This window comes from Larimichthys crocea, chromosome XIII (genome assembly GCF_000972845.2).
Source record: "Larimichthys crocea isolate SSNF chromosome XIII, L_crocea_2.0, whole genome shotgun sequence".
Lineage (NCBI taxonomy): Eukaryota > Metazoa > Chordata > Actinopteri > Sciaenidae > Larimichthys > Larimichthys crocea.
This window is the reverse complement of record NC_040023.1, coordinates 48,061,755-48,088,791: the sequence shown is the minus strand read 5'-3', so window position 1 is coordinate 48,088,791 and position 27,037 is coordinate 48,061,755. Positions and strand designations below refer to the sequence as shown.

General features: G+C 41.5%; 1 protein-coding gene across 2 annotated transcripts in view; it reads right to left on the bottom strand.

The window, feature by feature from the left end:
- Positions 1-13,171, bottom strand: part of cdk6 (cyclin dependent kinase 6) — a 32,945-nt gene extending 19,774 nt beyond the window's left edge. Inside the window, exons 1-4 of one of the 2 annotated variants that reach the window (XM_010741539.3) lie at positions 12,865-13,171; positions 11,635-12,006; positions 7,740-7,875; positions 2,587-2,754 (exon numbers count right to left, since the gene is read on the bottom strand). In XM_010741539.3, the coding sequence (XP_010739841.1) occupies positions 2,587-2,754; positions 7,740-7,875; positions 11,635-11,858 (528 nt within the window). In that variant the 5' untranslated portion in view covers positions 11,859-12,006; positions 12,865-13,171. Of the gene's footprint in view, positions 1-2,586; positions 2,755-7,739; positions 7,876-11,634; positions 12,007-12,438; positions 12,784-12,864 lie in introns of those variants that run through there. The other variant, XM_019262686.2, reaches the window with a different exon arrangement.
- Positions 13,172-27,037: the final 13,866 nt, after the last annotated feature.

Here is a 27,037-nt window from a genome sequence, read left to right as displayed (position 1 = left end):
CCTCCACAAAAGTCTAAAGTCATAAATGACAAAACCTGCGGGGAAACCACACACACACACACACACACACACACACACACACACACACTATTGTGTAACACTATGTAAATTCTCTGGTTAAGTACGTCTTCCACGTTGAGTTAGCTGTGCATTATCAATTATCAATCAGACTGACTAGTCTTATCTGAATCATAAAAATTACCCTGGATATTAATACTGAGAAATTACGTTTTACATGCGGCCTGGACTATTCAAGCACATTACTCAAACAGAGAAAAAGCTTTAATCAGTACTTCCTTATAACTGCTGCCTTAATTATGAAAGTGGCTGTTAACTTGTGATAACTTTATCGACAACCCCCATCATTACACTTCAGTTATAACTTCATCAATAATCCTATCATAGGATATTCAGTCCAAAAATCATTTCCAGTTAAAAAATGTATTCATCGCTCGTGCTCTCTTAAACAACTCTACACGCTACTTTAGTGTTTAAATAAACCACTTTGTGATGTGTTGTTTGGCTTGGCTTACTTAAATGTACAAGAGTGATTTACTGTTAATATAATTATTATAAAAAATCTGAATATAGCTATAATGAATATTAAATAAAACAAATGGCGCACAATGACGACTAAAATACTATGCCTGGTGTGCCAAGAAAAACAAATCTATTAAAAGCTGAGCGAGCTAACTTTTCCGTAAAACAGTGATCTGACAGAATAAAAGATTTAAAACTCAACCAACCTGATAAAACAGCACTCTATACAGTTAAATGTGCAGGTCACTCGTTTTTAAACAATTCAATAAAGAAATTCCCTTGTTCTTTCTTCTTGTGCTTGGCAGGGCTGTCAAGAATTTCAATGCTGCTTGATTTAATGCCACTGACAGCACCTCAGTGTCCACTGTGTGTAGGTTTCCAACCTTTACTGTGATATAACTGATACTGATAAGTACCTGATGTACTAGACGAGCCTGACTTCACTTCCAATGAAATGCGCCTAACAAAAGCTTCACGCACAACCCCCATCCTGCTTCCAATCATCCTGATGTCTTATCTGCAGATTGGATGAATAACAATGTTTTGTTGTCACTCCATTGTAATGCCAAAGTCATTCATTCTATTCACACTGACAGCAGTTTGATCTCTACATCTCAGTCACAACTTTTGCCAAATTCTCACACCTCTAAAGTGAAGAAGAAAAAAAACTACTTCTGCATTATTTAACAGGAAGGCCTGTGCTAAAATCTATTCCTTCACGAACTTCAATTTATCTTACACAGTATAACCCAAATGAACCAAATGCATCTGAACTAGTCGGGTAGGAAAGGAGCTCAAAGGATGGGTGTGAATGAGAAGCAGATCAGAAAACCTTCTTAGTAAATAAAGGCAAGGTACTGAACTACTGTTGCTGGCTACCTTAATCTTAAAAGTCTCATCTCTCCCCATTTCAAGCTCTTCCAAAGACTCCTTTCAGTCTTTCTCTCTATTTTATCTGGTCATCAGAGCCCAGAGCTCAACAGTTGGACATCAAAGTACCGACAGCGGGAAGGGAGGGGTGTCTGTCTCTCCTCGTCTGTCCCATCCCTGTCTGCAACAGCCACTGAGGGATTCCTGAGACAGACCACGGGGGCCCTTGGCTCTCACTTTACACAGAGAAACCCTATCATTTGGCCCAGTGCTGCAGAGCTACCCGCTGATGCCCTGTAAGTGCCCGCTACATCACATTAGAAGCTTTTCATCTAATTCTCTGGAGATGGGACGGTAGTTCAAGGCGGTGTTTGTGTGTGTGTGTGTGTGTGTGTGTGTGTGTGTGTGTGTGTCTCTCTCTATCAACAATCCTGATGAGAATGATGGAGTGAGTTTGAGTAGTGCAAAAAAATATGTATAAGCTATGATTTAAAAACGGCAGAGATATGCACACTTGCAAGTATGTGCAAGAGATTAATTTTTCATTTAGTCTACGGACATTTTCTTGGTTGTGTATGCAGTATACTCGTGTAATAGGAACCGATGAGTCAAAAATTGAAAATTGGGATTTCAAGAGGAAAAGGAGGACATAAAGATAAGGGTATATAAACTTTGTTTACATTTAACATGTGCATCAATGAGGTGAGGCAACACTCCTTGTGTTTTCTTTGTGTCTCTTTTTGGGTACATGCATGTTCACTTTGCTCTATTCTCTCAATACAAATATCAAAGTACATCAATAATATGCTATATTATCTGTTCATAGTGCCTACAGTGTGTATAACACGTGTATTCAGTTGTGTTGTGGGTAATTTATAGCATGGCAGAGATTTGGAACATAAGATTAAAGATGCAGATGTTAAAGCGAGTGCTTACCAATGGATACAGGTGCAACACAAGCCAACTCATGTTGCTGTACTCTATATGACATCCAATATATTGGATCATTTAATATTCCCCTATCAAGGTCTATTTGTGTCTATGACCCAGTTAAACACATCCTGCGACCCACATTGGGCTCACAGTGTTTTGGAGTGTTTGTTTTGACTCCCTCTGTTGTAAGAAACTATTGGATGAGTCCTGCTGAGTTCAGGAATATGAACAAACACAACTCACCACAGAGGTGAGCGCCATCTGGAAGCTGTAGATGCGGGCTAGACCAAAGTCGGCCAGTTTGATCTGTCCTCCGCTGGTGACCAGGATATTCTGGGGCTTCAGGTCACGGTGAACCACACGGTGCGAGTGCAGGAAGTCCAGCCCCTGGAGCAGCTGGTACATCATATCCTGTAAGACATGAAAACAGAAAGACCAAAGAGTGAGGGGGTGGATTTTTTGTAAACAAGGGTACAGAATTAATACAGCAAAGCTAGGATGAAGCTTTAGGATACTGACAAGGATTTAAGGTATGCTAAATAACATGATATGATGATTGTGAGACTGAGCAAACGATATTTTGGACACACGAATAGAATTTGGTTTTCTTGATCGTCCTTGCAAAATGTCAAACACAGATGATCCTACAACTCTACAACATTCCTCTGTCAAACTCTCAGGCAACAAAAAGCCTGAATGACCCTGCAGTGAGAGGTTTACTGTAAAAGCTGAGACATTGTGGCACGCCGGGAGTTAACTAGGAGGCCTGTGTCTTTTCTTGTCGACTGTAGCAGATGTTTGATAACTGACACACACTATAAAAGGCACAGAGGCCCCGCTCTGTACAAGCATGGATCTCCGTTTCTCAGCAGCTGTCCTGTTCGAGTTAATTGGCACTTGTTCTTTTTTTATTTATTTATTTATTTTTTATATGCCCAAACGCTGACCTCGGAAACTGCCATAGGCACCGCATCTGTGCCACAGTAATATAAGTAAACAGCAACGAACTATGTCAAGACTAGCTTAGACTTGTTCCTTTCAAACCGAAAAGACTCTCAAACAGGTCCTGCACCTGTAAACAAATAGCAAGTCATTACAAGGGATTGTGGCTAGGTGGTTTTTGGCAGCGCTTTACGCTTTGGATCGTTTGATAAAAATCTATGGAGAGCAATTAGAAAACCAAATGCTGTCAAGGAGACAATGTGGAGATGGGACGACAAAAGAGACATTTGTGAGGTGAAATGTTTTGATGCTGGTGGTGGTGGTGTTGCATGCATCCCACCCCCTCCAAAAAAAAAAAAAAAAAACCATCCGCCAAGACCTCACAAGTGACATGGACCTGAGCCCGCCGCTCTATTCACTGGCCGACCAGCTGGTGAGTGAGTCAAAGGGGTCTGCACACTCAAGCAGAAAACATTAGCAAACGGCGCGGGGCTGGCTGCTGTGCTGGCCATAGAGGAGGAGACAGGGCACCCCACACAATACTGTGGAGATGGGGAGAGTGTGTGCGTGTGCGTGTGTGTATACACACAAACTGAGTGCCCCCCTGGGTCTGTCTTAACGTAATATACATGCATCTACTTTTCTATTTGTGTGTGTTCAACCTCAGACTGTGTGCGTGTGTGTGTGTGTGTGTGTGTGTGTGTGTGCGCGCGTGTGTGTGTGTGTGTGTGTGTGTGTGTGTGTGTGTGTGTGTGTGTGTGTGTGTGTGTGTGTGTGTGTAAGCATGCACATGTGTGTGTGTGCCCTCTGACCAAGGGCAGGCAGGATACATAAACAGACCTTCCTTTCTACATCTCCATCCAGCCATGACCCAGCGAGGAGGGCAGCAGACAGACAGGGCCATAGGAGAGAGGCAGGCAGTTGGTTATTTTGTGTGTGTGTGTGTGTGTGTGTGTTAGGGGGGCTGGAAACAAATCGCATGCCCCCCCCCCCCCACCCACCCACCCCTCCCCACCATTTCCTCTCTGCTTTAAATAGCCATTTCGCCGTGCTTCCTTTCAGCAGCATTTCCTAGTAAACACTAATTATCTCAGAAGTGTGACTCTTGGACAAACACACAAACAATCTTGGCCCCCTTGGCCTGAGTGCCATCTTCTCTACTGTATCAATTACCCTCACAATAGAGTCATGAAAAATATTCCAACTATGTTCAACAGCATGACTCGGTGCCGTGCCAACAGGGAAACGGCGCAAGTTATAACAGCCAAAATAATATTGTCACAAAGTTTAGCAGAGAGAGCGATAGCGAGACAGCTCACGTCTCACACAAAGTTGATTTCAGCAGCAAGAAGACTCACGAGAGTTGCTCAACACACAACTGTCGTCAACTGGCAGAGCTTCAACCATCAAATCCCTGAGAAAGGACTTGGCCAGGAGGAAACAAAAAAGAAAAAGAAAAATCACACAAAAAGGCAACAGATCTGACCCTGAAAAAGCAGGAGGACCAGGAAAAAAGTAGTCAGCCCTCTGCGAGATGCAGTCAAAACATGGCTTTCTGAGTGCGCCTCCTTTTCTAATGCAAATCTACCAGAGGCAGCCATATTGTTTATTGTCGCTGGGCACAATATGGGACATCTGCCGGTTAGCGTTAGTGTAATTCCCTCCCCATGCTTCATTAACCTCCCCCTTTATGGGCCCAGAGAATGGAGCTGTGGAGGCTTGGACGGTGGTGGCGGAGGAGGGTGGGTGAGACCCAAGCGCTGGCCCGGCTGAGGAGCACTGAGGCTAGGGCAGCCAACCGCTTGATGTTCTTCCAGCTCATTTGATTCCTGGAGGAGGACCTCTTTCATCAATGACCATGTGGTAGGTCTTCAGTCTGTGTAAGGCTGAGTGGGTGGTGAAGGGTGGGGGACTGAAGTGGACAGGCTGGCGCAGGGTGGGGTGTCTGGTGCTGGGTGTAGAATGGTTTTGAGGAAAAGTGTCTGTTCTTTTTAGTTTTGGGTCTTTGGCTCAGTTTTTCTTTGGTTTGAGGTATTCAAGGGTGAACAGTAAGCATTTAATCAGATGGGCACAGGTGTGCTGCTGGACTGCGATCCACTATGTGGCGTCATCTGTTATAGCTGAGTGCAAAGAGTTGCTGAGAAGGGGGGCAACTGTGGGGTTACTGTGCAGTGTCCACTGTCCTAGAAATAACAGGGGATGGTGCCCGTGTCATATTGTCACTCCATCATTGTCCTTTTGTCCTCTCAAGGCTCCAGCTGTATGGCTGTTAAAAGAAAGATAAAGAGAGGGGTTCCTCAAGGGGTCAGTGTGCTTCAAACGAAGCGCTTGCAAGATCGTTGAAACTCTTTCCCAAACTTCAAATGTCAGAATTGGGGTATGTTTAACGTTTCATTTTTGCTACTTCCCAAAACTGACAATTCGTCAAGCAAACTGCCTTCACACAGTGTCTGACCACGTGTCCAGGTGTTTCCTTGATTTTGCGTGCACAACCGAACAAATGCCTTTGATGAGATGCTGTCCCAAAGTGGTGACAACTGAACTGGAAGATGTCTTGGTGAGGAGCCATTTTTGTCTGGGCTTTTCCAATGCTTCCAAAATTCCTTGTAAAAATGAGCATGACAAGCAAGGCAACCGTAAACAAATGGCAGATTCAAACACGTCATCAGCAGAGTCTCATGATTGATTGGTTCACTCACCCCACGTGAAAAAGTCTTTCATTCATTCACAACGCAGCCATTTTCCCTGAAATATTACTCGGTCTTGAGATGGGAAATTGGAGGTGGAGATTTTCACACATGACCCCATGCAGATAATGTTTCTTAAACCCCTTTCACGCATGCAGTCTATCCGTGAGATGTTAAGACGGCAGGACTTTCACCCTGCTCTCGAGCGTGACCATTCAGAACAGCCATACAGGACGACACGCCGCACAACCTAGTTCATTTCAAGAATACCTCAGAAGGAATGCAGAACACAAAAAAAATCTGTTAATTATAACTTCAATAATGAGAATATTGACCACTTTATTCAACTAAACAGTCAGTTATTATTGATCTGTCAATTAATCATTTGGTCTATTAAATGCAAAAGACACTCAGGTGCCAATCAATGAATCAAACAAATTACTTTTCTTTTGAGTAACTGAGTTATCAGCTTATTTTTTAAACGCTCGATTATTAGATATATTATACAATATACTGTTATCGTTATTATGATTAAACAGTCCAAAGCCAGTCTACGATGACATGACTCAAAGACAAGCAGCAAACCCACTTGATAGGATGCTTGCAAACAACTAATTAGTGTTTCAGCTTAAATAACTATATCATGTCTGTGTATAAATATCATAATAAATACTCACTTTCACAGGTTTCCATGTAAATGGGTACAGTACAAGTACAATATTTGGAGCCTAATAACACGATAAATGAGATACCCATATAAACTACAGTACCACACACTGTATCAACTTCAGCAAAAACCCTGGGAAAGCCTCGGGTGTGATCTACCTGACTCGTCTACGCTTGCACAGCATCCCACCAACAGTACAGCTTGACACAAAACTTTCACACATAAACCCGGCCCTAGGGGTGAAAACTAACAGTTACTCTAGCTTCCAGGACTTCTCTGTTTCAAATATGACACTTTAAACTCTGAGGCCCCTCTGTCCAAAAATAGAGATGTATCTCTCCAATAGTACATGCGATACATTTACAGACCTTGGGGTGAAACACGATAAAGAGATCTTTAAAAAGGTATGAGTGTGGGAAAGATTAAAATCAAAAAAGAGACAGTTACAGAGGAAAGGAGTTGGTGACACATCTATTTCCGAGCTCTTGGCAAAGTGTAAGTAGACACTCACTGGATTTATTTAATCTGTGAAGTTGATAGCAATGTTAAGTTTGAATGTGTCGTTCCTTCATTGACATTGTAGGTACAGAAACTCAAACTACTGTGAAGAGCGATTATTGGCATCCAATTGAGTACTCTTAGTTTCTAAACATAAGAAGGGAAGAAGTCTAGTTTCTCACACAAGCACACTTTTTTCTCTGCCTCCATCTGTAACACAGCATAAACTTGGAGAGAGAGTGCAGAGTGAAAATAGAGAAGTTCGGGAGCCTCTAATTTGGAGTCCCATCTGCCACATGTGCTGCCCTTCAAAACGCTCCGGTACCTCTGATGTTGGTGTCTCTGGCCAAGAAAACTCACTCAGTACCATACAGACACGGCCGTGGTCATGCAATGTTCAAGCCACAGAAGATTAGCAAATTGCTTCCTTTATAATTCAAATAGAAGCTGAAAGCAATATTTCAAATGAAGCGCTTATATGTTTTGAAATTTATCTTAGTAATATTATTTGCGTTCCTCACTAGTGTTAAATCAAACACGTTACACACAGTTTACAGCAAACAGCATATCTTTTCCCAAGTACGTCTAAATGCGATGGTTACCTTGATGGTTTCGGGTGGTACTCCAGGGTCAGGGGCCTTCTCCAGGTACGTGGTCAGGTCCTGATCCACGTGCTCAAAGACCAGAGTGAGTTTGGTTTCTCGGTCAGTCCGAGAGACTGTACACACGTCAAACAACCTAGAACATGAGGAACATGTGGAAGGAGATCAATACAACTGATTTAAGGTGGTCAGATCTTCTCAACAAGCTACAACTAATAATGCATCCACTCATTTTATACATGGACACTCATGACACAACAAAAGGCATTTCAAACACGTGTAATTAATGAGATTAATGATGACTTAATATAGTTGAGGCCATGTTAATGGCATTAGTTATACCTGTGTGTTTCCTGCTATGACAAGTCAAAATGTCTGTGTGACAAAAGGTGCAGCAAAGGGACATGATATCTTACATTTAATGTTTTTCTTTAGTAAAGATGTAAATTCAGTTCAATTCTCCAATAAAATCTTATTATATACCTTAACATCTGAGAGTTGGACATATCTGCTTTGTGGTTGGTCAGGAAAGCATCATTCATTCTAGGACATTCAATCGTAAATCTTAGTCAAAGAACCGGCATCTAGACTCTTGGCTCATCTGCATTTTGTTACAGAAACTTGCAGGAGAAGACGAACGTGCTTGGAGACCAGAATTATCATGTGCCGCAGGACATCTTGATAATGTTGTGTCAGGTTACCCTGAAAAACTACTTCTACGCAAAGCTTTTGAAGATTCAGTACCGACAAGCCCCAAACAGCAGCGTTTATGGTTGTGTTTCACTAGGCAACAAACTAAGGCCAAGAATCCAGATTATGTCGGCAGACCTGCCAAGGCAGGCTTTGGCCGAAAAGCTGAATAAAAGCTATCCAGTATGTCCTCTTCAAAGGGCTGGGGACCACAAGCAGCATTCCTCAACCGGCACTATGACAACTCCTGATGCTCTATGGGAAGTCGAGTGGACCCTGGTTGTAGCTGCTACACAGGCAGCATCTTTCATCACAACAACACAGAAGACGAAAGGACATGAAGGATCTCCATCGGACACATTGTACTGGTAGAAACTAAACTACACTAACAAGTGCATGTTAATGAGCCAGTGGTAAATATAATTTGTAAAATCTTTAGACTAAAAACTGTCTCCCATTACTCAGACCTAACCTACATTTACAATGTATTTATTGGGGATACACCTGGGTATCAGCTTTAAATTCCAAACTCTTAATAAGTGTTTTTATTTTGAATTTGTAAGTTATGAAATTAGAGAAAATATCGACACCTTAGAGACTATATCTATGATTACTGCTGCAAGCTTTCAACGCATGTGCAGCTATAATTCAAACTATCTAATCTGCATAAGCCGTTTAAATTCGAAGCATGGAGAGAAATGACTAAATCTCTCCGGAAACTCTTTCATTCCTATCCAACGAGGCACCGTGTGTCCGTGCCAACACCCTTGTAATCAGCGGACTTGGAAATGCTCGAGTCAGTACAGTGAGTGAGAGGGGATTCATTCAAGGTATTAGTGCATGATGTCACAGAATAGACGGCGCCCTCCTCTTGAAGCGCTGGAGTTAAACGCCCCTCACAGCTCGATTGTTGGGCTACAATGGGGGTTCTCGGCAGACATTGAACATATGGAATGAATAATGGGCCTCATTACAAACATCCAGGGGTTGCCTGGAGTCACAGAGAAGGCCCACAATGCACTCTTCCTGGACTGAGCTGGTTGGCTAAACTAGAGGGATAGTGAAGAACATCTGATAGTTCAAAGAGCTGATTGTTTGCACTCTTGGGTAGATTTATTACAACAAATGCTACTGCATATTATTTACACTCAAGCTTTCAGAGTAGAGCACAACATGTGTTCAACCACTAAATAAAACTAACCTAAGAAAACTTCCCAATGACGTATTTGCATGCAGTGAGAACAAACCCTATTGTGATCACATTAAGAGAAAACCATTATCCTCTATTTATTCATTTATACGTTGGGGAATTATTGTTAGAGGCACAATGGCACTAGCCATGCTTCTGAAACATTCATTTAGAATTTCCTCTTCAATCCCAAAGCACTCAATATTCCATAATAAAAACAAGTACCAAGGTCAAACCTGGGCTAGTGCCAACATATGACGCAGTATCTGACTACTGACCTCTGGGTGAACGATTCATGCCAAAACTGAAAGAAAAAGTCCTCTGTGTGCAGAGCAAGCGCAATGTATGTATGTATGCACATTGTATATGAAATGGCTAAGTACAGTAACTCCGGTCTGACTTGCAGGAATTGACTTACATGTCAGTGTCTTGCTCAACCTGTGACATGCTTTCAAATGATTGCATAATTACATACTGTATAGCCCACAGTGAGAATATATACTGTATGTCTAAGGTGGTTATCTTTATTGAGAACAGATCATTTGAATATCTGAACACAGAGATTCAAAACTGATCTTCACTTATGATAAACTATTTTAAACTGAGTGCTCGCTCTGGAGTTTTAAATCATTTGTCAATGAACCAATTAGTTGATTGGCAGGATGTTGGCACTGATATTGTCATATTTGAACAAACATTTGGAAAATTCACTCAAATGTGAGATATAACTTAATTTTCATGTTATTCTTTTCATTTTTGACTAGAGGTCAGACAGAATAATCAATCATGTGTTGACTTGGGCTTTAGGAACATGTGAGAGACATTTTAAAAAGACCAAACAATAATCAACACATTAAATCAATTATCAAAATAATAGCTGTTTGCAGTCCTGGTTACGTTACTAGTCAGGAAGTGAAGTTAAGTTTCGCATACTTAATCACAGATAGTTTTCATGTATCACAAAATGCATGATAATCGAACTAAAAACTAATGTAAGCTACAAAGCTCTTGCAGAAACACGAAGGCGGATTCATTAGAAATGCCAACTCTGAATGGAAACTTCACAGGTTTGATCGCCACTCATCTGTCATGTCAAAGTGCTTGAGCAAGACACTGACTGCTTAAAACAGTATTACACTATTATACTACAGATTTCTTAGGTCAACCTTTTATTTCAACAGTAGATCTAATTGAGATCACATATGCATTAAAAGTGGAGCTATTTTAAGAATTTGGAGTAATTTTAAAGAAAAAAAGATGTCACAATTCTGTCAAATTTCAGCTTTCAGGTTTCTTTAGTCCTCTAAGACAGTAAATGGGATTGTGGACAAAACATTGGAAATCATCACCTTGGACTTTGGGAAACAATGATAAACATTTTTTCTAACATTTTAGGGACCAAACAACTAATATATTAATCGAGAAAATGGTTTAGTTTAAAATCTTGCATTCATGAAAAAAGTGCATACAACTGTTCCATTTTATTTTACAAGGATGTTGATGTCTTGTGTCCTTTTAGGCAGAGCTGACATATTTTACATATGACATATATATATATATATTTGACATATTAAAGCCAAGAGGGGTTTCAGGAGGATTGTGCATGAGGTGGATCAATGTGATTGGAGCTGACCAATAACAATTATTAAGAGGCGGTGTTGCAAACCAGAAAAGAAACTTAACAATGCACATAATAAAGAAACACATAGAAAGTTGGGATCTGACAGGTGTGCACATACTGCCTGCTAAACCAACCGGCTTATGTGTTATGCAACCCACGTTTTCAAACTGTCAGCAGAATAAAGAAGAGGACTTCTGCTGCAGAAACAGTGGACAGTAGTGCAGACCTAACCTAAAGGTCATATGAGCTGTAGATGCCACCACAGACCATCAAAAAGGAAGTTGTGCATGTCTGTCTCGATACCAATTGTATCTCACACTCAATCCCCTCCCCTCTCTGTCAAACATAGCCTACACACACACACACACAGCTACCCACCTCTCCCCCTCACTTACCTGACAACATTGGGGTGCTCGAAGGCTTCAAGCTGCCTCAGTACCGCCACCTCCCGGATTGTTGAGAGTGGCATCCCTTCTTCCTCCGTCTGGACACGAACTCTTTTTAGGGCTACAAATCGTCCCCCGTTCTTCAAATCTCTCGCCTTGTACACTTTTCCATAAGCTCCTTCTCCAATCTCGGCCACAGGCTCATATTGAGTACCAGTACTTTCTTTGTCCATTTTTGCTGGATTTTTTTTTCTTTCCTCCTCTCTCTCTCTCTCTCTCGTCTCTTGTTGAAAATATTGCGGGGAATCCCGGCGAGGGTGACGAGCCAGAGAGTTTTCTCACAAAGGCATATTCACAGAAAAAAGTTGGCACATGCAATGCCTAGATGACAAGGAGACACAGATGGAGGAAGACACCATCTTTGTCAGATTTGGTCAAACTGGGCTCCAGGTAGGCAATAACAGGACTGTCATCATGTTTTATTCCAACTATCAACACACAAGAGGTCCGTTGCGTCCCAACTTCCACTCCTCCTCCTTCTATTACGCACAACCCTGTCCTCCTACCACTAACACAAAGTCAAATAATTCAAAATTAAAACACATTTAAAGCGTCTCTCTTTTAAAAAGATCTAACTTTGGGGGGGTTAAATTAACAATATGACGCATTAAAAAGAAATAAATTCAGCCCAACACGCGGTGTTAAGTAAAGTTTATGTTCATGTGTGGGCTGTCTCTGTCTGTTAAAAGGGCTTTTAAAAAAACAAAAACATTTAAAAACAAGAACATGCAAACAGGAGAGCACAAACCGTACATAAGGAGGCTGTTTTAAGTGAGCAGGAGGCAGCAGCTCTGCGCGTCTTGTTTTATCAAAGGCGATACAAACTTGGAGAGCACGTGGCTGTCTACTGATTGCATTGTCTGAACTTCCTACAGAAACACTTCCATTTAAAACAGCGCAAAAGTCGCATTTCAAGCCCCGAGACGTGTGTGTACGTGTAAAGCAGAGCATAAGCCGGGTTTTAAGAGATGTTTCCACAAGCTTACACGTCTCCCTCTAATTTTTTCTAATTTATTTCTGCATGGACTCTCACATAAGGCTAATTAGAATAAATTCTAGCAAGTCAGTCAAGTTCCCCCTCCACACACACACAAACACATGTTATTTTGCAAAGCAACATTTCTACCCTCTCAGAAAGACATTCTTGGTATTAAATTGTGCACACTTTACGGTGTTTACCTTGGTTTATGTTGTCAATGAAATGTCTTAACGTCGGCATGTCCGATTAAAAAAAATTTAAAAAAAAATGCTGAGGAGGCATTCGTGTCTCGGATAAAAAATTTAAAAAATAAAAATAAATAAAAATGTCCCTGCATCAAACGCATCCCTGTCCACTGTCCTCTCCTCCATGCGGGGGCCACACAGGTAGTTGGACGGTGCAGGCTCTTAACCCCCCATCCCTCAGACTGCACCAGCACCAGGCAGAGACACTCAAACAGGGGAGGGGAAGGGAGGGGAGGGGAGGGGGGGTAGGTTGTGATGTAGGGTTGTACGAAAACTCTCTCTCACACACACACACACACACACACTCTCACTGCAACTTTGTGGGTGTGTGTGGAGGGGGTGCGGAGGGGAAGGGGGTGTAGGTTTGGTTTAGGAGGAGGAGTGTGTGTGTGTGTGTGTGTGTGTGTGTGTGTGTGTGTGTGTGTGTGTGTGTGTATGTGTGGTGGTGGGGGGGTCATAGGACAAAGGCAAACGCGTGATACAGCCCTCCAAAACCACGCTCTTCTTTGGATTTTCTTCTTTCTTTCTTCTTCTTTTTTTTTTTTTTTTTTCTTCTTCCATATATCCCCGGATAGGCCTATGCAACTGCAGCCTGTGTGAGCTCCGTCTCTGCCTGGCTTTCCCACGCCGGCTGAATGTGGCCTGACCCCCTTCAGAGAGGTTTGACACGGAGCGGGGACATTTCCGCATTCCTCCCCGACTACAAAGGCACACCGCCTCCTTTTTGCTCTCCCTCGGCCTCCTCGGTGCTTTACCATTCATAGTCCTCTCTGTGTCAAACCCGGGAGCACCGCAGGGATCGGAGAGGGGAGAGAGGAGGTTTATTGGATGGACGGCCACACTATCTATCTCTCCCTCTCTCTTTTTTCTCTCTCTCTTTCTCTCCCTCTCTCTCTCTCTCAAAGGCACTGAGGAGCTCCTGCGATAACAATGCGCCAGCGGGGATGCAATGTGACAAGCTCGCCCTAGATGGTCCTGAGGGGTCAGGTTCAAGGCCCGGTGGCTTGATCTGTGGCATCAGGGGCCACTTCTCTGCTCTGGTGGTCGTTTGCAAAGCTCCATACCCCCCACAGCAGGCGTGATATGCCATGAGGGGGACTGGATGGCAAACTTTTTTTTATTTATTTTGAAAATATGAGGAAATTCCGCATAATCTGTCCTTATACCTTTGGATTAATTTCAAAGTAAAAGTTTTTTTTCACAAACTATGTAGGTCTCAAAATAATAGCAACAATTATCATAATCTTTTTACATTTGTACTTTTAAATATTAAAACAAAATGACGCAAAAAGAAATGCACAATGTTCAGTTAAATATTATATAAACTCTTAATATAATATATATCTATATAATATATAATATATTATATAATCTACTTAATCCACCTATAAAGTTATTGATGCTAAATGATTTAAACGATATTCTTACTCATGTTCTTGTCCCACTTGTACCCCTCCAAATTTAACATTTAAATATCTTCTATCCAACAATTGTGAACTTGAAAATTGTGTAATATATTTTAAATCTTTCTTTTTATATATTTCTTTTTATATATAAAATGTTTTGTTTCATTTATTTTGATTTAATTTGCCCATGTATGCTTATAATTGAACACAATTTAAAACAATTTTTGAGTTCTTCAGATTCACATAAAGTTTGTGTTTTTGGGCTGGACACGGTTTAGACATGACAAGACTTGATGTCAGATTATTCCACTGAATAGGCAATTAACAACCGTGTAACCAAGCCCTATTATCATAAATTCATTTGAAGGCGTGTATTAGAGACACACAGAAGATCACAGGAAGGAAGAACATTCCTCCGGTGCTATAATTTACATGCAAACTTGTTGAGCATGCTGCTCGTAGAATCCACTGATTTCCATTGAAAAAGGTGAAGTTGGGGGAAGATAATGACATGGAAGTATGTATGGCAATCTCTCCCCTGCCCAACCCCAAATTTGAGCTATTTGCATCACAAAACACACAAAGCAGACAATGTGCCCCAAACCAATTACTGTAAATGTGTGCATTTACATTTTTTCATCATCATTGTTCATGTGAAATCAGCTCTGAGAGCCATCGCCCAGATTGAATACATTAGCATGCATACTTCTTATTTGGCTGGAGAACAAACCAATTAGATCCGTTGTGTGCGGTACAGAGTTGAGACACACACACACACACACACACACACACACACACACACACACACACACACACACACACACACACACACTAACACACAGTCTGATACAGTGATTAGTCAATATCTGACACATTCTTCTTAAAGTTTCCACAGTCTGTGTTTGTCAGGTGTTTACCTTGATGGGGCTCATGCTGCAGGAGTCATTTTTTGGAAAGATGTAGGAACAGGAGGGTCCAATTAAGAACATCCTGTTCTGGGAAGAATATGATTTAATGCTTAATCATGTGCATTTGTCATGTTCTTGCTGCAGTATGAGCAATATTGCAGTGTGTGGACAATTCAGAAGCAAATGTTTTAGCTGAAATAAGTGCCTGGTTAGTCCTGTCAACACTTCATCATTTATAATTATAAATGATTAATTTAATAAAAGTGACGTCTTGTTTTTGTTTGTTAACAGTTTCAGTGAATAGGAAGCTGTTCATCTTTTAATTTCCGAAACATATAGTTGCCTAAGATGTGTATATTCACCAGGATGTTAATCAATCAGGGCGTTTCTAATTGTGCTGCTGAAATGTCATATTTCTGCTATCTATTGTTGTTTTGTTAGTCAGTGGTGGAAGAAGTATTCAGATCCTTTACTTCTGTAGTGATACAAAAATGTAAAAATACTCAATTGCAAGTAAAAGTCATTTAAAATTCCACTTAAGTACAAAAGTACCAAAAGTACAAACATACATTCTGCAGAATAAATCTCCCTGTGAGTGACACATCATGCTTAAATATGTGGGAAGCATTTTACTCTTGTAGCTGGAGCTAATTTTAACTTTATCTACAGCTCACTAGTTTAATCCAGTGGTTTCCAACAGAAACCTCCTCTACTGGATCACAGGATAAGTCTGGGCTGTTGTAAGATGATTAATGAGAGGGAGAAGAAAAAACAAAGTACTGCTGAACTCATTTGCATTCATCTTTTTGGAATTTTCTCTGGACATATTGGATAATTTTACTTCTTATCTATATATAAGTCATAAGTGGGAAGTCACAACTGCTCAGGTGTTAATTGCAGTTGCCTGAAATCTCACCGAAAGTAGCTCTATGCCGGTGAAGACTGAAACATGTCTTATAATCACCCCTTATCAAAGCAGAAGAAACACAACACTGCACAGCCAAACGCCCTAACTGCAGTTTCAGCTCAGTATTTCTTGCTGCTTGACTGAGTCACTCCCTCACTTTAAAATTAAACTAAAACGCTGTATCTGACTGGTGACTTCACTGACACTGTGAAACACTGTCAAATGTTTGTCAGACAGGTTGTGTAGACAGTTCTCCAGGTATGAACAGGTACAATAAGCTCTTTCTGCATGCTTGAATGTTGCTGTGATAAGACCGTGGAGGTGTTTGGGGGCGGAACTGCACATTCTTCAGGTTCAAGTAAAACCAGAAAAGGAATCAAATAGCAAGGCAGAAACTGAACATTATAATTGTGAGAGCAGTGTTTCTAGCTTTCGTGGGATTCTTATTTACCAATCAGAGTTTTAAATCATTAAAACATTAAAGTCTGGTAATTGAAGGCTAATATTTTCTCTTATCAGATCTCTTTTAAGCACTAAAACTTAAAGCTGCATTCATTAATTTTTGGGCCACTTGGGGGCAATTAAACAACATGTAAACAAAGTCTTTATGATAGCTAGATAGATAGCTAGATAGATCTTTGTGGGTTTGTCACTATGAGTAGCCCTTTCCAGGTCACACACATTTCACACATATATATTAAAGTATATGTATCAGAGCAGCTTTCATTTTTAACTCACTTTTTCACATTTACCAAAATAGAAGCAGTTCACAGTTCTCAGAAATCTGAGGTCAGTACAGTAATGATATGATGTTGTGCTTTGACTAAGGCACACCACTGAGTCATAATGTCCTGCTGCTTTTGAGTACCCCCCAAAAGACGAACCCAATTTTTCACTCTGACTCTATGAGATGCGAGGGAAGATGTATTATGTTTGTGTGTCTGAATGTGTTTGCCTTTATGCCTTTGTGCATGTGTGTGTGGGTGGGTGGGTGGGTGCGCGTGGCAGCTGCTGATCAGTCCAGCCAAGAGAGAATTATGGCCCTCCCGAGGGGGATGAGAGAGGCCAACAAGGGACAGGTGACTCCCAGTCTCTCCCAGATCTCCTTACACCCACACATAAACAGCAGATCTATACACACACACATAAAGAGAGAGAGAGAGAGAGGGGGAGAGATTGATTATGGGCCTGTCTGCCATGTCCCACCTAAATAGAGGGGGATGTCCACACCACAAGGCATAGGGTATAGTGATAATAAGTCTTTAGGTAGACAGCTGTCACACCTGGGTAGGAATCTGATAGGATGTGTGATATTGGATTCCTTTTTAAGTCCTCGATCCCATTGTCAGGATTTACAAGCATCACTTAGTCCGCAGTGTTTCATGTGAGTCAGGTCTTCAGCAGCTCAATGTTTAAGCGACATTTTGAGTGTAAAGACAGGGCCCGGCATTGGAGCCAGCAGACAATCTGACTCTGTTTTGTGTCTCTGACTTGATTTCCTCTCTTCTTCTTTCTTGTCAAGCCAGACTTAAGTCCAGAGTGTTTGGTGCAAGTAAAGCCCCTTCTCTCCTCTTCCCTTGTCCTCCTCTTCTCTCCCGGCACCGGCCCCCAGACACAAGCCTCTTTCTGTTGGGGCATCGCCATGGCAACCAAGCCACTAACTTGAGGAGGCGACATAAAAACCTGCTCTTTTAGGGGACACAGGAACACCTGCCACCTCAGCCGATGGGGAGGGCTGGGCTGGATGCCTAGCCACGTGCAGACACACACTTACATACAAATTCATGTGGTCACAAATGCACACACACACACACACACACACACACACACACACACACTGTCGCTCACACACACACACATCCACATAAACAGAGGATCAGTGTAACATTCAAATGAGACCTCTAGCTAACATCTGCTCCCCTTTAGAAGCTCATTTATCTTCCAGTAACATCTCAGGTTGTTTGGTGGCTTTCTTAACTCATGCTCTGGAAAAACAAACAAACAAAGAAACATATTGATAAGGTTTATGGTTTCAGACCAAGACAAATCTTTACTTATTTTAACATCTCCATTGTATCACCAGTGGTTACTTTGATAAGAAATAAATTAAATTACTCGTATTCCCAAAGGATCCCCAGACGCATGCTCACTGTTTGACCAGTTTATCCATACAATAACTACTGTAATCACGTGTTCGCCTTGCTTGTTAACTGTTGAGCCACATTATGGTATCTTAAAAATATCTGTATAATAAATATAATATTAAAATCTGTCTAAAGCTCACCAATTAACACAAGGGATCCTTTATGTTTAAGTAGATAGATAAAATGTGTGGTCCACCACAGTATTCTATATTTTATTACTAGTAAATCATATTTTAAACTTCTGCAATATTTTATGTCATATCTTAGATCCTCTTTTTCTTGTCGCCCATTCACCCGATTTTCTTTTTATAGCTTGTGTATTGTACGCGCATATGATGAATAAAGAATTGAAACTTGACATCTCATGATGCGCTGGTAGACTGATTTTGGTAGACAGATGTTTGGCTTTGAACAAAGCCAGAATAGCTGTTTCCCCACCTGTATTCAGTGATTTGGTCAAGCTAATCAATTATCAATCGTGTCATTTAGCTCTTAACAAGAAAGCAAATTAGCTTGGCTTAGCTTAGCTTAGCTTAGCTTAGCTTAGCTTAGCTTAGCATGAAGACTGGAAACAGAGGGAAACAGCTAGCCTAGCTCTGCTCACAGCACCTCTAAAGCTCAGTGATTGACACATTTGATTCATTTGCACACAGACGGACATAATGAAAATAAAAATGAAGGTTTTATTGGACTTTATGTGGTATAACTATTTCTTGGACGTGCACATTAACTGTCTTGAGTCTCGTCTTTACCGTCATAGTTAACCAACAGATATGACAGTGGTATCAATATCTAACACTTGTTTGATTTCTTCAAAATGTCACAGTATTACTTGCTTTAATTGCCTAGAAACTACCAGCACGCATAGATCTGAGATACCAAACAACAAAATACTAAAACCAACATTAGCATGAAATCTTTTCTTTCTTTTTTCTTTTCTTTTCTGTCACTCTATTTTGAGGTGGCCCTCTAATCATCTTGCACCATCTCATTGTTATATTTCCCCTACCTGTTGTCATGCCCTCTAACAACAGTAATATTTTAATATGTCTTGATTCAAGTTTGGGGTAAATAGCACATCTGTTCGTTGACAAACACAAAGCAAAGTTTAACAAGGAGATACAATTTAGCCCAGATCTCTTGTCTCAGCAATATTATAAAATCAAGCTACTGTCATTTTTCTCAAGACGGATGGGTGAAACTTAATCAAACAGTCAGCTGGTTCAAAGCTCCCGCAGCCCCTTTAAAGGCCCCAATCAACAAGTGTCAGTTCAGGGTCAGCCGGCAAGCTGAAGCTGCCTACGTCCTCCTGTCGTTGGCGGAATATTCTGGAGAGACTGTGGAGTGAACCTCTGGTGCCTGGCTGCTGTTCATTAAGAGTATTAATGATTAACTGAGAGTGCTATTGTCCCCTTGGGCCCAGCTGTCCCTCCTCCGCCGTTGATCCACTCTGATGCCTCTGGGCCACTAAACTGGCTCCATTCATGTGCTAAAGTGACAGCTGCTCCTCACATTCCACAGAAAATTAACCGCAGACGCAGGAAACACAAGCTGGGAGCAAATAAATAATATTTGACAGATTTCTTTTGTCTCTTCTCTTAAAGGGATGGATCGGTGATTAAAGAGTGGACCGGAAGGATTATTCCAAGCCTGTGTGGTAATAGTTGAAGCAGCAGAAAATGGGGGGGGGGTGCAGACAGTGTTGGGGAAGGGTAGATTTGCAAGCTGATGACTTCATATTGGAAGAAGTTGAACTACAGTAAAGCTACCCTAGGGAGTTTAGTTTAGGCAGCTTAGGCAATAGTTGCACCAAGCAGGATTGCTCAGTTAACCAGGTAGCGAACTTCTTTGAACATTTGTTCATAAATAGTACTATTCAGTACTTAAAAACATTAAAAAATAGAGCCAAAAATTGTTAATTTCAGGAGTTTACTACAAAAAAAAAATAGTTTAACTATTTAAATCACCCTGCAAATGTGAATTTAGTTGAACTACCACTGCACAGGGTACAGATTATGTTTGTTGTGCTGGTGCTTAGTCATAGAGAGGATGTGAAGCGTGTGACCTCTGCAACTTTACAGTTATGATGAAAGCCGCCAAACAGTGCCGCTGTACAATATGTGATCAATTAAAGGTGGATCAATGTTTTCATAATCTGCTGTCGGGTGAGTTCTTCAAGTTTTTCTAAAGTGTGTAATCATATCAGCAAGACAGTTGTTATCAGTCCTAAAGAGATATTATATTATTTTATTGTATCTAACAGTGATTAAGGTTTGTGAATATCACCTGGAAAGGACTTTGACTGCCTTTTGAAGTGTCCCGCTCTCCCTCAAAAAATGCAAATGATTACAAATGATTATGTATATTTTTCTCTCGCTTTGATTTGTGCCAAAGAAACACAATGAACAATATAATCAATCAGATCAAACATGTGTAGTAAAAGAAAAAATGGTGTTATATCTCTCTGAGGAGAGGACTTTAATTGGACCTTAAAAGGAACCGCTGGTGTTTCATTGGCATCTTACAATGTGAAAAATTGTTATTGTTTCACCTGGAAACGATTATGCCATCTTGTCTGTAGGAGTACAGAGCTCTAAACTGAACGGCATATGGTCCTCCTGTCCCTGTTTCCTTGTATTTGTACCAACACTCCTTGGAGACAGGTGGGATCTAATTACTGGTAACATGATGGGTGTTTTTCACATCGCTTTCAATTAGAGGGTCTCTTTCTGTCTTTGTTTATGGTTTATGCACAAGTAAACACATACTTTACATTCCATTTTTTGTGTTCTTGAATGCATACAGGGGAGGAGAAAACAGCAAAAACACCTTACAACACTAGACGATGGCTTTGAAATAAATACCGGACGGGTAGGACTCATAATTATTAGTTTTTGTTCAGCCTGTTGGTCATTATTGAGCAGTGTTGCTGAGCAGTTCTTCTTTCATGTAGTCACTGTGGGTGAGGGTCTGCTTGTGAGCACTGTTCCTCTTTGCTAATGCAGTTTTGCTGTCGTGTGTCGACATGAATTTTGAGACTTTTCCTCTTGCCACATTATGTTTGTGAGTTTAGGCAGCGACTTGTGAGGTTTTTTTTTTTTTTTTTTAAACAACTCATAATGATAGTCAGACCTCTGCTCAAGCTGACACATACTGCTCAATGGCTCAGCATAGTATGAATCATGACTCTATCTGCATTGTAGGTGTCATCTACAGTGGTCACTGCCTGTTACTGGTGCATCAGTATCAGTTTCAAACTCTGTAATGTTATGTAACAGTGCAAACCTGAGAAGTGAGAAACAGTTCGCCTGTTAGACCTTCACTAATGGCTGACTGACACAGACAAGTCATTGGATATGTGCCTAAAATTACAATACATTAGAACTATGACTCAAAATGACCAACCATTACCTCTGATAACCACAGAAAAAAAACTGCCTGTTATCATCTACATGAAACGGGCATATAATCTGTTTTATGTGTCAGGGTTGAAAGGACACGATTAAAGGAACAGTCTGACATTTTTGGAAATACCCTTTAGTTTCTTGCCGAAAATCAGACGACAGGGTCATATCTGTGTGGTAAATATGTGGCATGAGCCAGCAAGTTGAATTTAGCTTGACACAATATATCTCATTTCTTTTAATGTGTAGGATAAACTCAACAAAAATAAAAGATAATGAAATGTGTGTGTGTGTGTGTGTGTGCGTGTGTGTGTGTGTGTGTGTGTGTGTGTGTGTGTGTGTGTGTGTGTGTGTGTGTGTGTGTGTGGAGCTGTGGTGTATACTTGTTGGATTGATTTGGGTGGGAGAACAGGTATTTCTGCGTCCGTGTAAGCCGTTTGTAAGCACGCCACTCATCATCCCCTTTTCTTAGAAAACCACACACACACACACACACACACGCACACGTACACACACACACCCACACACCACACACCTCTTGCTGATTACATCACCACTGTGGGTGGTGAGGTGTATCGCATCTAAATTCCTTTGAACAAAGGAATGCCTCCATTTTTTTTGTAAGATACTTGGAGTGTGATTAGCCCCAACCAGCTGTTCAACTACCCTCATCCATACATCTTTCGTTTTAGACAGGAACTATGTAATCTCATACCTCTACTACGCTCCAGCGGGGAAACATTTTACCATGACACCTCCGGGGAAGGAGGGAGAGACCGCCAGATGTTGGGCACCGCAGCAGAGGGGTGCAGGGCATGGTGGAGTCCTGTATGCTGGCATACATGAGCAGCTACCAGTTAGTTTGTGTGGAGTGACGATAAACATTAGCACCTTCCATGACAGGAAAGAGGGGGAATGAGGTGGTCTCTGTAAGAGCCAAAGGTGTGTGTGTGTGTGTGTGTGTGTGTGTGTGTGTGTGTGTGTTAGGGGCTGGGGGTGTTTTGACTCCTTCTTCCCATGGAAATTCCAAAATACAAAACTGTGCTTTCATAGAATAAATGTTGGTGTTTCTGAGCTGCATTATGTCGCAGAATGTCACCTTTTCCCTCTCAGGTTACGTGAGGTTGTTACTGAACCAGTGAAGCTGGTCACATAAGGTTAATATGTACCCTTTTGCATCAGATCGGTGCACGCAGAGTGTTGTTTTCCCATAAACGACGCTCAGAGAGGACAAGCACAGACCCGAGCAAAGGGAATACTGTCTTTCAGCCTAGAATCGTGGTCTGTCTTAACAGCCAACAGTTTACTGCTGGAGAGAACATAGAGGTTGCTGTGTCCATTCAACTCTGTATGCACGCACGTGCACCCACCCACAAAAAAACACACCAGTTTGGTTTGCGGCATGTGCGATGTAAACATCTATTTTTCATAGATGTGTGTGTGTGTGTGTGTTGGACAAAACGGTGCTGGGGAGTTAATTAAAGAGTCATTGCTGCAACAGAATAAATTTGAACTTCCATTTTCTCTGGTAAGGAAGTATACACTTTGCACTGCAGGGACAGTTTACTTACTCATGTCTGGAGTAGACACTTGTCATATTCGAAGTCTTCGAAACCCACCCCAATGACATAAGTCTCAAAAAAGCGGCTGTTCTGAGTAATAATCTTTGATTTTTAATCTCTCGAAGGACCTCTAGACTGGAGAACAGGAAATAAGATAATATATCCGTGTGTGTATGGGTGTCAACTATGTAAACACAACAGTTGAGGAAAGTTTTTTTTATCAGTGCTACACCTGCCATTGACAGATACAGAGTCACATGTGCTGCAGTGAATGCACACTTTACAATTACAAGCCAGGAATTTAAATGAAGCATGTGCTCGGTGACATTCATAGCATGCCTTTTGAATTAAGATCATCATTCAAACGAGGTGAAGCAGCAGTGAAAGTAGGTGTTGAGGAAGGGTGGGTGTGTAGACAGACTGGATTAAAATGCAGTTATGTTTTTATACATGTACTGTACATTGAGCTGTGTGGGTGTGTTTGTGTAGGGTTTTAAGTACACAAAGCTTAGTCTTTGACTGGAAGCAGAAGAGGATCTGGGTTGCAGGCAGCAGGATTTGACATCGGCTTATTTCCTGTCATTGACTGTGGGTCACATGGCGAGTGCGTGGGCGCGAGATAGTGGAATGCGTTAAAGGGGTGAGGCTCTTGCCACCAGACGCAGTGACACACACACACACACACACACGCACACACATATGTGCACGCACACACACACAGCAACACTTGCAACTGTAGCTTGTAGAAGCATATTTACATGTTTGCTTTGGAACACATTTACAGACATTTATAGTCAGCTGTGCATTACACTCTCTCTTTCTCTCTCTCTCTTTCTCTCTCTCTCCCCTCACACACACACACACACACACACACACACACACACACACACACACACACACACACACACACACACACACACACACACACATGTTTTGACTGATGTTGAAAGTTCAGGGTGGAGAAAGCTGAGGCACTCTTTGAAAGATCCACATTGAGCGACCCACGCACTGTGGGTCAAACGCTCGGTTCACAAAGGCAACGTGCTATTTAGGCAACAACAGTCAGATCCACAGAGAGATATAATGGTTCAACGGTGCAGCAGTAAAAAAAAAAAAAAAAATGTCATTCACATGCATGCAAGCACAAGGGAAAAACATGCGCCGCCATAAACCCACACGCACGCACAAACACACAGTGTGCAGCGTGTGTGTCCAACATTCTATGTTTCCCACTGTTATAAATCTTTGTGTGTGAATGAAAGTTTGTCATCCAATCAAATCACTCACAGGCTATGCAGACATCCCCGCCCCTTTTCTTTGCTCCCTCACTGCTCCACCTAACCCCACTCTGTGTCTGTGTGTGTGTGTGTGTGTGTTGTTTGTTTTAAGCTATAGGATAACTTTTGTTCTTATGAAGCAGAAATGAATTTCAAGTTGTCATTCAAGACGTGACATCCTCTTATCACCATCTCAAATGCACAACTGCATGTGCCCGCTTCTCGTTTTGGTCGCACAGTATTCGATTGCGTGTGTGTGTGTGAATGCGAGTGTATCCTTTTTCCTGCGAACGACTCCTTAATATAACTTCTTTTTGTGTTATGCATACTATAGGCGAGAGCTGTGAGGTCATAGAGAGTGTTGAGATAGCATCCATCGTCCACTTCGACATCCTCGCTGAAGAAAATCGAGGGGCCTTCAAGCACAACGATGCAGCTGCAGCCAACTTTTATCCCACATTTCTGTGGATTAAGAAAGAAATATACATCCAAGCTTACAGTATATCACAGTAGGCCACCGACACCCTATGTGGCCCCACAGTAACGACTGCTCCAGACACACACGCACATGCACACACGTGTGCCAATAGTGTGGCCTTGATGTGGGCTGGTGTGCTGTGTCTGCTCTGAGTGTCTGCAGCTGGAGGCCAAGGCTGCTAGAGGAGAGGAGGAATGAAACAGAAGAGAGAGGAGAAGGTACTGGGAGTTAAGGAGAACACAGATACAAGAAAAAGGGATCAGGAGGAGGAGGTGCGCAAAGGCAACGTACAAAAGAGTTTAGGTGAGAATAATCACCTTTTAGGAAGTGATATAGCGCAACAAGAGGAAGGGGAGCAAAGATAATATAATGAGGATGAGGTGGAGGAGTAGGAGGCAGCGGGAGACAAACAGTCCACAGGGGCAGAGTTGTGGTGAAGTGTGGCAACAGTCATAGACATTGGGTTGGGAGGCTGAAAATGGAAAATGTGACATGTTTTAGCACAGCAAGAGGGCCCCCATTTGAGGTTGTATGTGTGTGTGTGTGTGGGTGTGTCACTACTCAGCTGCTGTGTCCTGGTTTTGGTAGGGCGGTCCAAAAAAGGCCATACCATATACACTATAATATAACTTACTGAATGTGCAGTGCCAGACCAGACCAAACCAGATAAATAAAACTGGGTAAATGATGGCAGCTACAGTCACTTACGTTGATTGTTTATTCATAATAATAATGAAAGAGGAAGAGTGCGGACAGAGATCCCTTCAGAGATTGTAAAACATTTTTTTGCTAATTGTTCACACAAAAGCCACTCACTGAGCACACATGTGAAACTGAACATGCAAGTTGCTGTCGCAGACATTTTTGCTTTAAACACTGGCCACTGATATTATCTTGACATATAACAATATGTATCTGGGGTGGATCTTCTTTTCTAACTCCTTGCAACGGTTGTCAAGTCAAAGGGTTGCAGTGTAAACAATAACATATTCCCCCAGTTATTAGCTAAGGCCTGTTTGTCTTTCTCAATATCCCCCAGTCTTATGACAATACATTGTTCCCTTTTGAATGAATATACACAATATTTCTTATGAATGTGCTGTAACGCTTTTTGATATTGGTCAACGCTCTTAAAAATGTACAAATATGGAGACATTCCCATGGGACGTACAAGATGAATCATCAAGGGAAAGAAAGTGTGATTGGTGCATTATGGAAAAAGAAAACTTGTGAAAAAAATGTCCTGACTTTTCTAAACAGGACTGTCTCTCTGCACCTCTAGACCTCTAAAAACAACTCAGCTGAGAAAACTCTTCCAGAAACTCATAGACATATGCAACCTGTGACAAGGGGTTGTGAACAGACATCTCTTTGATTTAAAAGAGTCACAAGCCAAAGAGGTTGGGAAGCGCTACCACAGAGCTGTGCAATGCCAGAGCGGGTCAATACAAATAGCTAACAAGAGGAAATTAACCCTTAAACCCAGGTTATGACCTGTTGCACAGCTCAGTTTATCAGTTTATCTGAGTCATCGTCAGACATTGCCCAATAGATGATGCACTGACCCCATCTAAAGGTGAAGAGGAAAGTTGCAGGTTCTCTGTAGAGAGAGCACAAGAGAGTAGCACAAATCTTTACAGATTTTATATTGTTTCAAACATTTAACTGAGATCATTTGAATTTGATTCAACCCTAACCCTAACTACAAATCCTAACCCACATTAAATGTGTGAAATGTAGACCATCATTTGTTCCCCAGACGACAAATGCTTGACTCCAAATCATGTGTTCTGGCTAACAAATACTGTATTGATGTGATAAAAAAACAAAAAAACAAAACATTAATCATTGTCCTTAGGTTATGGGCATCCCATGAAGTAAATAATCATTTTATTAAATGGTGCCATCACCAAACTAGGCACTCATTTACACAACCTACAATAGCCTAATTCATTCACTGTGCAGTTCAGTTTCACCATATCCTTTCAGAGGATGACCACGCAGAAAAAAACTCAACTGAACGAGTCACTGAGGGGACATAG